This window comes from Heliangelus exortis, chromosome Z (assembly GCF_036169615.1).
Source record: "Heliangelus exortis chromosome Z, bHelExo1.hap1, whole genome shotgun sequence".
Taxonomy (NCBI): domain Eukaryota; kingdom Metazoa; phylum Chordata; class Aves; order Apodiformes; family Trochilidae; genus Heliangelus; species Heliangelus exortis.
The window spans coordinates 3,347,044-3,364,325 of NC_092454.1; the positions used below are offsets into that span (position 1 = coordinate 3,347,044).

Here is a 17,282-nt window from a genome sequence, read left to right on the forward strand (position 1 = left end):
CCAAGCATCTTGCTAATTAAAATCATAAATTAGTCTTTGAGTCCAATGCCCTTTGGTTGTCATTCCTCAGTGCACTTTTCTTACCTCTTTTTTTGAATGTGCTTCTCCTGTACAGTCACGAGCAATGTGAAAGTACTTTTGTTTGTTTTAAACTTGGTGCTCAGTGACTTTATGGCTGCACCAATTACTTATGTTATTACTTACAAATAACAGTGAAAAATTGCTATTTACTCCGTACTCTGCAAGATTTTATCAGCTGCAAGAAACTCTGAAACAGGAGGAAAAATCTCCCCCAAGCATCTGTCAAAAGACAGTCAGTAATTAGTCTGTGCCCTGAAGCACTCACTAAATTACTTTCATTTAACTCATCAAACTTTCCAAATCTTCTCTGAGTCCTTCCATTTGCTTTCATAATATTTTGTGGCTGTGCAATCCAGAGATTTGTTCTGCAGAAAATATCATATCCATACATGGGATGAATTCTGCTTTCCAATAAAAACAGGCAGTCCCCAGAGACTGAAGAAAAAATACATGCTTATATTCCAGGGGAAAATTTGATTTAATACAATTAGACAAATTATTTATAGAGAGGAGCTTATACTTTTCTCTATTAACAGCAAATTAAGATGAATCAGATTTAGGATACTAAGTAGAGACTTCCATAACTGTTTCCATATTAAATTAGATTGTATTGTGAAATAGATACCACATACTATTTATTTTTATTGATTTGCAGTGTTGCTTACCATAGCAACAAGAAACACACCAGCACAATTAAAAAAACCTATCATAATGAAGGCTAAAGCAACTCTATTACTTCTTGCTAAAGGAGCAGCAATAAAACACTATTTCAAATAGTTTCAACATAAATTAAAAAGCAGAGAGGAACAGAAATTAAGAAGAATTTTCTTATTTTAGGGTTGGAAGTTCCCTCAACTTCAGTTCTACTAAACTGCAACTACTAAAGGATGCAGACCAAGAATTTGGGCCATACACAGCTGTAAAAATCAGTCAGCAAAAGTCTTCCAGGATGATTTTAAATACATGGAAGCAACAGCTTGATACCATTTCTGATACTTATATCCAGAAAGAGTCATAAAACTCTACAATATTGTGATACTATGAAGCCTTTTGGGATTTAGGAGGTGATGAGTGCAAAGCATTTACCTCCTTCACAGCCCAGACTGAACTGAAATGGTGCTGACAACTCTGGGATTCCTTCCAAGTGCCAAAGTGCCCATCCAAGAAGAATTCCCAGTCTGCCCTGGGATACAGGGTATTATTGGTGCTGCTCCTGCAGCTCCTGTGTTGGGATGAGGGAAGGGCACTGCTTACAGAGTCCACAGTAAGTAAGAGCATCTCTCAGCTGCACCAAAGGAGGGAAGAGAAGGAGCCCAGATCGTGCAGGCAGTGCAGTGCAAAGTGCAGGGCTAGTATTGAAAAGAATGTTGGAGCATCAGTGTTTAATAATTTTGGTGCATGGTATTTGGTGGAAGAACCAATCAGGATATTGCTTTGATACTGCTACACCATCCACAACTGAATACAGCCATAAATCTTTTTCTTTTTCAGTGAAATATTCTACATTTCATGGAGCAAGAAGAACAAAGGGAAAAGCTACAACAGCCTCATGGGTGCAGCATGATTAGATTACATGTTTCCCACTAGAGAGGAATGATCTTAATTATTTGTGTATCAGAAAACATCATTACATGTAAAGAAATGACTTGTCAGGAGTTTTGTGGTAAGAAAAATAACTTGCACATTCAAGAATAAGCACTACCAGTGAGAGGAAAAAGAAAAAAAGCATCATTCTCAGATGCCAAAGATAACTGAGATCTCTTTACATCCAAAATGGAGATTCAATCTTACTTTGCTTACAACTGTTGCAAGTTCTCTCATCTCACCAGTCATGCCAATGAAAGCACTGAGGGGCTTCAGTAATCGCTCCTAGAAAGGACAAGCAGAAGTTTTTGTCAGACCTCAATTCTTTTTAAACAGATGAACTATGAAATTGTTTCAAAAAAGCTGATACATCATAACAATATCAACATCTGAAGCTGTAAAAATGGGGATAATCCTAAAGATTTGGGGGTAAGCCCTATTTGCAGTGTTGTCTTTTCCTCTGAAAGAGCCTAACCCTGAATTAACACCATGCAGCTCTCTTACTGCACGTGCAGTCCTACACATACCCTACACAGATTAGGAGGAGTGAAAAAGGTAAATATGGTTCCACATTGTCCACACTCTGTTTTGAAAGTCTCTTCAAGTGCAGCAGCTGCTGGGTGGAGTGTCCCTCAGGTTGGATGTGCTGTCCTGGGAGCTATGGTTTGTGTCAGGGAGTGATTACTGAAAATATTCTATATCTGCCCTCTCAACTCTGCTCTTTCTCTGCTGAGGTGAATGCTAAATAACATATTGAAATCAAATGAACCACAGTTTCACCCTCAGATGTTCCGTGGGTTCTTGCAGATTCTGTTTTCTTTGCAAATCATTACATTTTGTGGATCTTGTCTTCTTCAAAAATAACTGTCAATAAATTAGATGGGTATCAAATATGACTCAAGAAGGAAATACCTCACTCAGAAAGCCTAACTCCTCTTTCAGCACTTGGGAAAGAAGGCAACATCTACTGCAGTATTTTATTCTGCTCCTGGCTATACAAAATTCCTGTTAATTGAGTAAAAACATCAACATAAACGCTTACGGAAGGATCTGGATCACAATTAAGGCTGTTGAAATCTATTCCATTTGATGACACTTTGACAGCATCCTGAATCATCCCATGAAAGTCAATTACTTGGCCCTAGAGGAGGAAATAACATTGTGACAGGCTTTACCATGATGGCAGCTCAACTGAGACAAATTCCACTTGGCATTACAGCACCCAGTTTCCTTTCTGCACATACAGTCCTAAAAATGGCAAAAACTGACCACAGAATCAGTGGCAGCAATGGGAAAAGATCAGACATCTCCTCAGTTATTGCAACAGTTTAACTGCAGAGCCTCTCACCATCTCATTCAGGAATCTGAAACGTATCTTCAGTTTTAGCTGTTATCTCTGGGTTTTAAAAACAAATGGTTCTCCTTGACAACATTTGAAATACTATTTAATGCAAGCAAAGCCTCCTATGTGAAGAATTACTGCCCAAATATTAATATCCACCTTTCAGACAGTGATACAGGAACATTTTATATAAAAAGAGGCACAAAAAGCTCTCATTTATATGGTATTTGTGAAAAACCTCCACCTGTTTTTTCTACATTTCTGTTCTAAATCACATAGATTCCACCAACCCTTCTTGGGTGAGCGCTGTCTCCTCCACTTCTGTTGATTGCCAAGACACTTAAGCCAAAGTCAGCTTGCTCCAGAGTAACTGCACTGTCAGCATTCTACAGAAAAAATCAAATTTAGAACAGATTTTCTGCTGAGCAGATGAGTTGCAGGTAACCTGTTGGAGGTATCATCCCATCTCTCCATGATGACACGAAGCTGCAGCTGTAATCCTGTGTTTCTCCAGCACCTCTGTGCAGTTAGGACTTGATCTGAACGGTGAGAGCAGTGGTGAAATCCCTGGTTCTGGGAGCTCAGCATCCCAGTTATTTCATGGAAGCTTGGAGCTTCCATTTTAAGTTGCAGAAATCTGTATTTCACATAGCTATGAGAAGAAATGCTTCTGAAAGGTGGTAACAAGCCCAGGGTGTAGCACGTCAGCTCAGAATGGGGGAGCTATTTTAGGATTGTGAGTTCCTTTGACATTCACTTGCCAGCAGTTATTGCTGTAAAATCCCAAAACTATGCATTTAGGGTTTTTTAAGGGTGAGAACTGGTCAGAGATGAGCTTGTGGCTACGCAAGGACTGAAAGAAAAGAGAAAGAAGGGAGAGGGAGAGAAAGAAGGAAGAGGGAGAGGAGAGGAAAAAAGAAAAATAAAAAGGAGAAATTAAGAGAAGAAAGAGAAAAAAGAAAGAAAAAAAATGAGAATAAAGAGAAAATGGAAAAATAAATAATAATAAATATTTCCTTCACCCAGCTCCTCAAAAGCTCTAATAGACATGGTGCTTACCCAACCTGCTCCTCCTGCCTCCTCCTCTGCAAGGGATGGTAACAAAGTAGTTTTCACAGCAATCCTACCAAAATGAGGCTCACAAACTGGAAAATCACAGAGCCAAATTACTCCCTCAATCTCAAACACCTTATGCAGTGTGAGGGTGCTTACAACTGACACAAGACTTTCTCCTTGGTTTGTTTGCCTTGCTTTCTGGCACTACTGGGTGAATTTACTGGTGTAAATGGGAACACTCTAATTGCTGTCATTATAGGTTGGATTATGTGACTTGTTTTCCTCTAATTTTTACCTGTGACTTGATCACCAGCTCCCATCCAGAAAGCATGTTCTCCTATCCATAATCCTTACATAGTTAATAAAACCCATTAATTACACAATTATTAATTATGTAATTCATACTCTCTTGCTTCCTATAGCCTCTCAAAAAAAACCCCACATTTATTTCAACTGTAATGCTGGCAAGATAAAACACATTAAAACCTGTTTGGGGCTCTCCTTGGTGGATAATTTAAATTCTGTTGTGTTCCCAGGTGAAGTTTTTGACAATGGTATTTGTGCTGTCTGATGCTTGAGCCTTGGGAGATACTGAGAAGAGCTTGCTACCCTAGAATAAAAAAAAATAAAAATTAAAAAAAAAAAAAAGTTGAAAGGCATTCACAACTGTTTTCCTACAAAGTACCAAAAGATAAAAAGGAAAGTTTCCAATTAAAGCAGTTTTAGACTGAAGTTAAAGCATTACTTTCAATCACAGTAAAGTTCAATGCTGATTGCTTTCAAACACTCCACACTAACCTTAGCCACCCTGCTAAATTTTTACAACTTTGTAAATTCTCTGCACCTCCATTAGGGAAATAAGTCTTTATTTTCCTCTAACAGATACAGAAAAATGCACCACACAGTCAACACTGTGACTCTAAGCTTTAGTAATTCCTGTGGTTTCACCACATTATTTTAACCACACTGCACACTGGTTTTATAGGAAAATTTTCTGCCCAGAAACCCCCTTTGCACATTTCTCTTACCTTCTTGGTCTTCCTCCAGTTTTCAGCTGTTGTTTATTTTCCACTGTGGCAGAATTAAAATTAAAATGGAAAATAATTAAGGATAGGAAAGAAAAAACAAAACACCACAGCAAAATTCCCCCCTTCAAAATATTTTTGAACACGTATTAATGACTTGGAACTAAAAATGTATAAACAGGAACAATATGATTACAAGCAATGCAAGTTTGCAAAAATGTTTTGAAAACAAACTGCTATTGGAGAGAGCAATTTGGCTTCAGGTTTGTTAAACTGTAGGCCCATTCAGTCTTTGGGTTCTTTGTTTACATTTTTGAACTGATATGATTTTAAAAGCAAAATGGACACCACTAGAAATAAGATTAAGCACAATGAATTAATTTAATATAGTGCATAAAAAAGGTTAATTTAATGCTAATTATTTTTTCATAAGTGAGCTGAGAACTAAGAATTTACCTTACTTTTCTATATAGCAATCTTATAATGCTCAACATACCAACACAGCATAAATGTCACATTCCAGTGGTGGATATCAAAGTATGCTATTTTTTGCACTTATCTCATCTGAAAAAATTTCTGTCAAAAAAAGTTTTAACAAAATGTCAAATGCACAAAACCCAGATATGATATAAAGCTGAAGGCTCGTATCACAGTAGCATAGAATCACTCAGTAGTTTTTGGTTGGAAAACACCTTTAAAAGCATCCAGCCCAACCCTTAACCCAGGACCACCAAGGCCACCTCTGCCCTGTGTCCCTCAGCACCACATCTCCAGGGCTTTGAAAGCTCCCACTTTTCCCTTACTCCTGCCTCAGTTTGCAATGAAGACTCTTGTGAAGTGTCCCACAAGCTTCATTTTTGCCACAGCCAAGCACAAGTGACAATGTTCCTCATGCTCTGAAGTGACTACTGGAGTAGTTCCTGCCACATGGAAACTTTTTCCACCTTCCCTGTTACTGAAGAACCTGAGGCCCTGCCAGGTTTGAGGTATTTCACCTTGTTCAGAGTTGAACCACGGAATCATTAAGGTTGGAAAAGACCTCTCAGATCATCAAGTCCAACTGAACCATATCCTCAAGAGCCATGTCCATGTGTTCTTTGAAATCCCTCCAGGAATGATGGGGACTCCAGCCCTGCCCTGGGCAGCCTGGGCCAGGCCCTGACAACCCTTGCCAGGGAGAAATTCTTCCCCAGCTCCAATCTAAACCTCCAGCTCAATTCCTCTTCTCCCATCCCTTCTTCCTTGGGAGCAGAGCCCAACCCCCCCTGGCTCCAACCTCCTCTCAGGGGGTTGCAGAGAGCCAGAAGCTCTCCCCTCAGCCTCCTTTGCTCCAGGATCAACACCCCCAGCTCCCTCAGCTGCTCCTGGGCAGACTTCTGCTCCAGACCCTTCCCCAGCTCCCTTGCCCTTCTCTGGACACACTCCAACCCCTCAATGTCCTTCTTGTCCTCAGGGGCCCAGAACTGACCCCAGGATTCCAGGGGCAGCCTCACAGGGGGACAATCCCTGCCCTGCTCCTGCTGCCCACACAGTGCTGACACAAGCCAGGATGCTGGTGGCCTTCTTGGCCACCTGGGCACCCCCTGGCTCCTGTTCAGCCACTCCCAACCAATATTCAGTCCTACCCCCCTGTCCCAGCAGGATCCCCCAGGAACAGATCCAGGGGGTTTGGAAGCCTCCAGAGCAGGAGACTCCACAACCTCTCTGGGCAGCCTGGGCCAGGGCTCCCTCACCCTCACAGGACAGAAGTTTCTCCTCATGCTGAGCTGGAACTTCCCAGGTTCTCCCTTCACCCCATTATTCCTTGTCCTGTTCCTGGGCACCACTGAACAGAGATTGGCCCCTTCCTCTTGCCCCCCACCCCTCAGATATTGATGGACATCCAGAGATCCCCTCTCAGCCTTCTTTTCTCCAGGCTGAACAGCCCCAGGGCTCTCACTCTTTCTCCCCAGCAGAGATGCTCAGGTCCCTTCATCACCCTTGTAGTATTTGGAACCATTTGTACACCTGGGCGATGGCTCAAGACTTGCCTGCCACTCAGTTTGCCTAACAATAAGTATGATGTGACCAATACATTTTCCTTCTCAATTCACAACAAATCCCTTTGATTTTGTCCTGTGAGGCTGCTCCTCTTTGTATTAACACAAATCAATAGGTTCTAGCCCTACATCCCTTCCCCATGGAGAAAATGTTTGCTTCCAGCTTGCACTGATCTTCTACATCACTGTGAATTTCATGATGATTTGTAGCTCTATTACCTTTCAAAATCATTTCACCTATACAGGTAATTTTATTGGTTTATATAACATTTCATTTACCTGTGATTTCCAAGTTGCTGGCAGTCACATGAAACAATGACAGCTACTCAGAGATATTCCCTGGACAATCATCCCCTCCTCTAATTATCATATTTTTCTTACAAGACAAATAGGCAGAGGTGGTGACCTTTTCTGCACCCTCCAAGCTCTTCATAACTGACCCTTATACAGTTGCTACTATGGTTTCTGTAAGTTACATTTTGTGCTCAAGTACAAAACCATTCAGGCTCTCAGGGTCACAACAACACATTCATGTTCTGATTTGCCTTATTCTGTGGCATCCATTTACACCTCAGACTTTACATTCTTTGGAGAAAATAAACCTATTCCTTGCTTGGCACATTACTCTTGGTATATGAAAATGTGCAGGTAAATACACAATTTAGGCTTTGGAAAAAAAAAAGCTTTCTTTTTGGAAGAGAGCCACATACCAGTGTCCAAGGTTTTTTTAGTAATTTTAGGATACTTTTGAAATTTTACATAGTAATAGCTTTCATATTCCATCAAAATTGTCTCAAGATCAACATTGTCACAAACTTCAAAGCCACGTAAACTTAATTTTGTCTCTCGTTCCAAAGCATTTGCAGCGTCGACATACCTGGTAATTTAAAACAAAACAAAACAAAGAGAGTCATTATCTTGTTCTGATTTTTTGAGAGAAAAAGCAAATAATAGCATTAGTAAGTATATGGTATCTTTAACCCGTCTACAGCTCTGTTTATTATAAATGCAAAAAATTTAATTAAAAACCCTTTGCTGATTGATCTAAAGTATTCTGAATTTATATGTGACATTTTTATTCCAGACATGGAAACAATTCAGCAAAGTAAACTGTTAAGATATGTAACAGAAGTTTATCCCTTTTTCACATCAAACCAAAGAGTCTCCACCCAACAAAGAACAGAAGGGGAGGTCAGACACACACAAAGCCACAAATGTTCAGCACTATTATTTAAAAGCCATACCCTTCCTCCATTAAATAATGCAAAATTAGAATGAGGAGATTTTTTCGACGAGCTTCTGTTCGCATCTCATCCTGTGAATTAAGACAGAACCCTGGATCAAATGTAATATTCTCTTTATTGCTGCAAACAGCATCTAAATGTAGCCTGTGGAAACAAACAAATTAAGACAACAGCATCTAAGAATTGTGAAACAACTCGCTGCTCATAAAATGAAGGAAAGTGGTTTTCAGTGTAATTTTTCTTACACATTATCAGGGCTACTGACTGGGTAGAAACCTTTTCCTAGAGATGAGTAAATTACTTCGAGGTTGGGAAAAAAAAAAAAATCACTTCCCTTATTATGGTAATGGATTTTCAACATGCTTAGGCTAGTGCAAATTTCTTGCAAACCTCATGCACAGTGACTCCAAGGACTGTGCAAGGAAACCTTGTGATCCAGCGTGGTTCTGTCCCTCCCTCTACAAACCAAAAACCCATTTTCTGAGTGCCTGGAGAAGAAGGGAGGGAGAACAGGCCTGGGATCTGCATGACTACACTGCAAAGACCACCCATAAAACTGCTGGTACCTCTCATTTTGTGGGCCTTGAGATTTAAGCATGGGAAGTGAAACACAGAGTACTTGAAAAATTAGTAATTTGGGATTGCACTAAATGTTCCCAATTTTAACACAGGAGTGACCAAAGTTGGGTACCAACATGCAGAGATTTCAATGGGGTGTTGGTTCCGTGGGTTTCTTCACAAGACTGGTGAGCCCAAAGTCACTCACAAATGGCTCAGTGATAAAACAAAGGCAGCATAAAATATCTTTGCCATCATTTGCTGAAGTTACACCTGAGGGAGCATAGAGTGCAATATTAAGTATACCAAAAGGGGCAGTGGAAACAGAAATCTTGTAGGATTTTGAAACAAAGACTTATTCTTGAGTAAAGGTGCCATACATCCTGACTGCACCCAGAGGAACCCTAAGGTTTTAAGGTCATAATGCAAGCTGCTACAAGGAAAACTGTAGAAATCATCATATTGGCTTTGGTGTGCCTCATTGGGATTTCAGTCTGAGACCACAGGAAAAGCAAGAATGGCCAAACCCCAGATTTAGCCAAATGAATGTCTTCTTTTCTCTTTTGGGATGCTGGCATTCAGTACTGGGAACTGGGCTTGATGATCCTTATGGGTCCCTTTCACCTTGTGATATTCTATCATCCTATGACAATTTATGAAGACTCAGTATGAGCCTCAAAGGGTGGCACTTATTCAGTGGATGGGGAAAAAGCAGTAGATTTCTTTCAGCTGGAAAACACCTTAAGGTCATCAAGTCCAACCATTAACCCAAGGCCATCACTAAACCATGGCCCTTATTTAACACCACATCTACAGAGCTTTGAAACCACTCCAGAGATGGGGCATGTAGTTTCTGTTGCTTGTCTAGCATGTATCTATTCTGCATCACTGTAGTGTACACACAGACTCCCACTTTCCCTCCTTTCTACCCCAATCAAGCAGTGCCTGCATCCCTCCCCCAGAAAAAGTCCAGCCCAAATGGTAAGGGACCTGCAGGAGACAAATCCACAAATCTTTGTCCTCATCCTACCAGAAAGAGTCACGGGTGTTTGTAGCAATGACTTCTGCAGCTGACAGTGCCTGGCATACAAACAAGCCAAATAATTCCTAGTGACCAAAATTTATGTTGTTTTTACGTAAGGATGTGTAAATATTCACAGGGAAAGCATTGTGATAGCACACTGTGGATATTGCAGAATCATTTGTTCCTATAAGCAAAAGTGCTTTTGGGTGGTGCAGTGTACTGCAAAAACAACTGGAGATACATACCCGAGATAAAGCTACAGCTGGTTGTTCTTTTTAAAGATTAATACCTCCCTGTGTGTTTGGAAAAAATACATGGGCAGAGCAGGCAAAAGGTCTCCCAGCACAGCAGATGCTTTCTGGGATGTTTACTTCAGATGTGGGGCCAGTAACAAAGCTAGGAAAGGGCTGAGGTTTGCTTTTAACATGGTATCCTGAGAGCTGAATGTATATTTTTATTTAATATCTTAATTAAAAGACTGGCAGGATCTTCATTCTGGTTCTTCTAGAGCAAAGAATCAAACTGGCTGGGGAAAAGGGAAGAACCCATACTCTACTTCTAGCCTCCACAGCCTTTGACATTCTCTTCCCTGAGCTATTCAGGCATAGAATAATAGAATCATGGAGTGGTTTGGAAGGGACTTTCAAGATCATCCATTCCCACCCCCTTTCCATGGGCAGGGACACCTCCCACCAGCCCAGGTTGCTCCAAGCCCCATCCAACCTGACCTGAGACACTGCCAGGGATGGGGCAGCCACAGCTTCTCTGGGAAACCTGGCACAGGGGCTCAGCACCCTCACAACAAACTATTTCTTCCTAAGATCTCACCTCAATCTCCTCTCTTCCAGTTTCAAACCCTTCCCCCTCATCCCATCCCTCCCTGCCCTTGTCCCCAGTCCCTCCCCAGCTTTCCTGGAGCCCCTTCAGGCACTGGAAGGTGCTCTAAGGTCTCCCTGCAGCCTTCTCTTCTCCAGCCTGAACAACCCCAACTCTCTCAGCCTGGCTCCAGAACAGAGCTGCCCTATTTCTGGGTCCATAAGGAAGCTACAAACTCAACACTCTTTCAATGATGGTAGAAAGTTGATTTTTTCTAAACCATTTTAGGGAGGGAAAGTGCTGTGTAGATGCTTGATAGGTCAGTAACTCTTGAAGGAAGTAGATCAGTTCCTAAGAGGTGCTGCAACAAAAAACAAATAAATCCTGAGAACAGTCATGAGAAAACTTTCACTCTTGGGATGAAAGGATCTTCTCCTTATGATGGTTTTGAGGTGCTGGTGTTTGGAAGACAGATTTTGAATTGTGGATCTTTTACCACTTCTCCTAGATGACCTGAATTGCCCAAGAAGTTTGGAGGTACAAGAAAGAAGCTGGAGTCACTACTTTCTGTGAGCCCCACTTGTACATTCTTTTAAAACCAACTGCTTCTATTGTTTTATGCTGAGAAAAAGCAACTGTTGTGTTTTCCCACATATTAAAAGATGACAGCTACCTCTGAGTATTTAAAAGCAGTATGAAAACACAGTGTTTGCCACAGAAGACAAACACAATCAGTGTTTAATGTAAGCATTTACATTAATGCTATGAGGGAATACAAATTGCAGTGGCCTGGAACTGCAACTGACAAGGCTCATGGTCCATGCTTGGAATATGCCTTGAAAACAATTTGTATTTTGGTGTGTCTTCTGCTGCTGTTCATCAGCTCCTGATCATCAATTCAACTTTTACTACCCCTAAAGTTAGGATCATGGAATCATCAGGGCTGGAAAGGACCCCCTAGATCATCAAGCCCAACTGTCAGGTCTACACCACTCTAACCACTAAGCCAAGTGTCACATCCACCCCTTTTTTTAATACCTCAAGGGATTGAGACTCCACCACCCCTCTGGGCAGCCTGTTCCAATGCTTCACCACTCTTTCAGTGAAAATTTTTTTCGTAGTATTCCATCTGAACCTCTCCTGGTGCAACTTGAACCCATTTCTTCTTGTCCTGTCACTGGTCACTGGGGAGAAGAGGCCAAAACCCACCACATCACTACAGCTTTCTTTCAGGGAGTTGTAGAGCAATAAGGTCTCTTCTCAGCTTCCTCTTCTCCAGGCTGAACAGCCCAAGCTCCTTCATCTTCTCATAAGACCTGTTCTCCAGATCCCATTATTCTAAATCCTAGCACAAACAGTGACACAGTGGTGGGCAGCACCTCAAATATTCTAAGTAAAGATTTGCTTTGGGTATAGAATAACATTGTGTCTACGTGTGAGCAGCCCACCTCAGCTTTACCATGGTAACGTTCTCCTTGTGTTGACCAAACAGAAGCAAAAGTGAAAATTTAGATTAAAAAGAGCCCCACATAAAAATCAGAAGATTGTTCAGACTGAGAGATTCATTTTGTCTTTCGCTTCTGTTAATATGAATGCAAAAAATAATGGTTAATTTGAGAAGTCAGATATCTGCCCTAAGAAAATTAACCAAGCTGTTAATCAGTTGATCAAGTGACAAAGACTTGCATTAGATTGGATCTGAATACCAAAACCTCTGATCTGAATTCTGCAAAGTTTCTAAGAAACTAATATTAAAGACCTTTCAACACATAAGTGTTACCAAGGCTCACATAAATCTTGTGAGCCTGTGGTGAACAAACAATTGCTTTCTTGACCAACCACACAAAGCCACATCTCCCTGCATTCCACCAGTGCTGCTCTACTGTGTACCCTTCCAAAGAGAGAGCTAAACCTCTGCACATGTTGATGCCACCAGCAGCTTTATTTGTCCATTTAAACAGCTTTCTGCCCGTGCTACTCTCCTTTCCTGAACTCCAGTTTATTCTCCAGGTACTCACCCCCCACCACAACTATGTCCACAGACCAGAATCTTTCTGGTTGGAAAAGACCTTCAAGATCATCAAGTCCAACCATTAATCTAACTCCTCTGAGTTCAGAGCTAAGCCATGTCCCAGGTAAATGTTTTTTAAACACCTTCAGGTGTGGTGATTCCACCACCTCCCTGGGCACCTATTGCAGTGTTTAATAACTTCATTAAAGTTATTAAACTGAAGCTTAATAACTTCACTTCCAGTGAAGGGTTATTAAACAGTGGTGCCTGCCACTGCACAGAACAATGGTGTCTGCCACCATACAGATACCAACACTGCCCAGAGTTTAGAAAATAAATGGTTAATCTTCCATGGCATGAAAAAAATAGGAGCACTTATGAGAGCAAAGTTACTTAAAATTTAGTTTAGTTTTGTGGTTATTTAGTCTTCCTGTTTAATTAGTATTTAGAATTGCATGTTGTTTATAGCCACTGGTATTTCAGTAGATGCTTAAGTGCTTAAAGTTTAATAAGCTTACATTCTTAAAAGAACAAAAAATGTATGTAATTAAATTTTCAATTACTACAGGGGATTTTGGGGCCTATGCAATTAATAAAAGCTTAAGGCACTTAAGCATGATGTTGTCTTATAAAGTAAATAGTTGAGCATGTAACTAACTATGTCTAACATTTACAGTGTATTTTCTTTATTTCTAGCTTAACAAAAGAGTGGTATGTATTCCTCTAAGAGAGCTTAATTTTAAATGGCTGAAAGATATTCATGCATCTTTAGATGTAATTGTTTGTTTAGTCATCTCCATACCTTTTAGTGAAATGCATTTACACTATAAATCAACCTAGTCTCTTGTGTAACTCCATCAAATTAATGGACCTACTAAAAGATTAATTTAATTCCAAAATGTTTGATTCTAATTTGACCCTATATTTCTGTATTAACGTATTCAATAGCATGGAATAGAAAAAGAAAAGAATTCACTTGGAAAAGTTACAGTGCAAGTCACAGTCTGAGAATTTTGGAAGTAACAACTACACTGCCCTTGCACATTCAGCTGGAGCAGTCATTTAGTTCAGAGGGATCTGTGATCAGGAATTCAAACAAAACAACAAGAGCTTAGTTCTGTTATCACATAGGGAAAGATCTTATCATAACACACATGCTGTGTCCCTTCCCTCTCTTTGCTCTGGAAGCTCAGGATGCTGCCAAGTATGGGGGTTCCTTAAGTTTAAGCTGAGAGCCAGGACAGGGAGAGCAGCTGAGCCACCATGGACTGGTCCAGCTTTCCACCACCACCCCACATTTCCACTCTGGATTAAAGAGAATGAACAAGTGGGGCTCACAGAAGGCAGTGACCCCAGCTTCCTTCTTGCACCTCCAAGCTTCTTTTGGACAATTCAGGAGAAATGGTAAAAGAGAGCTTTCCCTCCTCCCAGGCCCTTCCTGAGTTTTATTCACAGACTTTTTAGAAGGTTTATGTTCAGTTATAGTTGGGCTTGCTTACAGTATTTTTGCAGAGAAGGGAAATGGTGAATTTTAAACAACGTATAACTTGGCTGCCATTAAATACAATTTCCCAGCACAAAGAGAAGGAGCTTCTCTACTCTCTCTTCTTTTCAAGTTGCCTGCTGCATACAATAGAGTTGGCAAAGCTTCTCAAGGATTGCAAAGAGATTTAATAATTAAAGATGTAACAGCAATCTCACTACAGAAGTTATGTGCCTGTCCTAGGATTCATCTGAGAGTTGCAATGTCAAGAATCTAAATATATTTTACCATTTGAGTTTGGTGCACTGCAAACAGAAACCTTCTTATTTCTCCCCCCATAGTTTTATGTCTTCATGCACTAATTTGGGCTCTGATCCTAAGGGCCACTCACAGAACACTATAATCTCCCTTTTTAAACCAGGAACATTGCTGAAGCCAGGTTTTAGGCTGCCAAGGCTCTACTAATTTGAAGAAATATGTGCCCGGAACACATAAAAATGTAGTGGACACAAAATATGGTGAACTATTAAAAAAATGCAAAATAAGGATGCTGCAGTTACAACTTAATAAGGACCAACTCCCTCATTTGTAGGAATTTGCAATGTTCTCCTCCAGCTTACAATAATATTGCTTGCCAGGAGTCATTTACTGAACAAACACAGGAAATGTTCAGCAATTAAAAGCAGTGAAAGGCCTTACAAATTTCTTTGGTTGTAAGACTACACTGGGCAGCTGTGAACAGCCATAGAAATATAATTCATACAGGAATTCACACAGGAATTTATGCTTTTAAACTCTTTCTCCCAAAACTGGGTAAACAGAATCAATAATAATTTCCAGTCTGTAGAAGAGATAAATGGGAAAGTGCAATACAGAAAAGGAGAGGGCAAGTACAAATTCCAGCAATTATTTAGTGCTACAAATTAAAGATGCAGCAGCCTATCTTTTAGGTACTGTGTTGGAATAGTGGAAGTCAGGAAACAGAAATTAATTAGCTAGGCTGCCTCTACAGAAGTCAAGAACCTTAGAGCAGAATAAAAAGCATCTTCTTGGCAGCTTCAGATTGTCCCTTTAGTCAGACTGGCTTGAACAAAGCAGGCTCCAAACTTCTGACCCTCTGCAGAACATGAATTCTGCACCCAAAATTTATACCCCTGATTTTCACATCCATCCTGCCAAAAGCCTATGGAAAATTCAGCTCACAAAGAAAACCAACCCAAACCCAGCTCAAGGGCGAAGTTCTTGGAACTCCAGCTCTGAGTCCCACAAATGTTTCTGTATTTAGCAGTCAAACGCAGTCCTGGGAGCAGGGCCACCCAACCTCCCCCCCTCTCCCCCGATGATAAGGTTACAAATTAAACCCTTTTCCCTCTTGTCTTCCTTCTGCACATGAGCAGTGTTTCAATACCACACCTTAGGGCACCCTCCTCAGTGGCCGGGATCTCAATCCACTTTAGGGCTCACAAGGACACTGTGCTGGAGGCTCTCATTCCTAGGTAAATATATAAACTACTATTATAAGAGGTTGACATAAAGTAAAAACTCGGCCTCAGAGCCCCTCTCAAAACTATTTTTTTTTTTTTAAGCAATCCTATTCTACCCATGCACGGTGGGAACAGGGATTTACGTGTGAATGCACCTTTCTGGGAAGGGTTTTAGAGCGCTGTTGCCGCGCAGCCCTTGCTCCAGTTCATTTTGACCAGCAGATGGAAGCAAAAGAACGAGTTAAAAAACTCAGGAAAATCCTGCAGCTTCTGGGCTTCCTGCAGCTCAACCCACTCGTGGGATGGAGACACCATGAGGCCGTATAGCCCTAATTTATGGAAAAAATGGAGATGAGGGAGGCAAGAACGCAGACCTGTCCCTTTTCGCTATACCTGCTCCTGCCTTGGCCACGGAACAGAGAGGAGCTGCGGGCAGCCCAGCCCTGAGGAGCCGGCAGGCCAAGCAGCACTTCCCGCCTGCAAACCGAAAAGAAACGAAGCGGGACGGCCTCGGGCAGCCAGCCCCCACCCCTAAAAAAAAACAGGATCGCCGTCCAGCCCCTGCCCCCGAGGGCCTCAGTGCTGGGCCCAGCCGCGGTCGGACCGCCCTCCGCCGCCATGGCCCGGACAGCCCCCCGCCATTTCCATAGCAACGGCGACGCGCGGCTGCCCGGTTCTCACCGCCTCCCTCGCTTGGTAGGCGGTTCTCAGCGTTTGGCAGGAAAGCTCCATCCCGGGGCGGCGGGCGAGCGGGAGAGCGGGCGGGCGAGCGACGGGGGCGGGAGAAGCGCTGGGGAAAGTCAGAGCGATCGCCCGGCAGCGGCCGAACCCCTCACCGCAGCGGCAGCCATGAGGGACAGGCGAGTCCCGGCCCGCCTCCTACTGACAGCCAATAGAGACGCCGGGTGGGGCAAGATTGGCGGGAGAGTTGGCCAATCACAAGTGGAGAAGGGCAGGGCCGTTGGAAAGCTGAGCCAATCACAGGCGGGGAGGGGAGGAGAGGCGGGGCTTGGCGGCAGCGCTCACCTGAGAGAGGGCTGAGAGGGCGGGAGCGCGGGGCTGAGGGAGGGCGCTGGCCCGAACCGAACCGATCCGATCCGATCTGATCTATATTTTAAGTTTGAGAAGCGCGGATTTAGGTTGGATGTTAGGAACAAGTTCTGTACCATGAGGGCAGCGGAACAATGGCCCAGGTTGCCCAGGGAGGTGGTTGAAGCCTCATCCCTGGGGATGTTCAACCCCATCCCTGGGGATGTTCAACCTCATCCCTGGGGATATTTAACCCCATCCCTGGGGATGTTCAGCCCCATCCCTGGGGATATTTAACCTCATCCCTGGGGATGTTCAACCTCATCCCTGGGGATATTTAACCTCATCCCTGGGGATGTTCAGCCCCAACCCTGGAGATGTTCAACCTCATCCCTGGGGATGTTCGAGGTGAGGCTTGAGGAGGCTCTGAGCACCCTGATCTAGGTGAGGGTGTCCCTGCTGACTGCAGGGGTTGGACTGGGTGACCTTTGGAGGTCCCTTCCCAC

The 17,282-nt window shown here is 42.4% G+C and overlaps 1 protein-coding gene across 5 annotated transcripts in view; it reads right to left on the reverse strand.

The window, feature by feature from the left end:
* The window catches only part of KATNAL2 (katanin catalytic subunit A1 like 2), a 42,489-nt gene extending 25,839 nt beyond the window's left edge, over positions 1–16,650 (reverse strand). Inside the window, exons 1-9 of one of the 5 annotated variants that reach the window (XM_071732292.1) lie at positions 16,429–16,648; positions 15,677–15,755; positions 8,372–8,515; positions 7,838–8,004; positions 5,092–5,134; positions 4,550–4,673; positions 3,298–3,393; positions 2,708–2,806; positions 1,873–1,950 (exon numbers count right to left, since the gene is read on the reverse strand). In XM_071732292.1, coding sequence (XP_071588393.1) covers positions 1,873–1,950; positions 2,708–2,806; positions 3,298–3,393; positions 4,550–4,673; positions 5,092–5,134; positions 7,838–8,004; positions 8,372–8,436 — 672 coding nt within the window. In that variant the 5' untranslated portion in view covers positions 8,437–8,515; positions 15,677–15,755; positions 16,429–16,648. Of the gene's footprint in view, positions 1–1,872; positions 1,951–2,707; positions 2,807–3,297; positions 3,394–4,549; positions 4,674–5,091; positions 5,135–7,837; positions 8,005–8,371; positions 8,516–15,676; positions 15,756–16,428 lie in introns of all 5 variants that reach the window. The other 4 variants (XM_071732290.1, XM_071732291.1, XM_071732293.1 and 1 more) reach the window with 4 other exon arrangements.
* Positions 16,651–17,282: the final 632 nt, after the last annotated feature.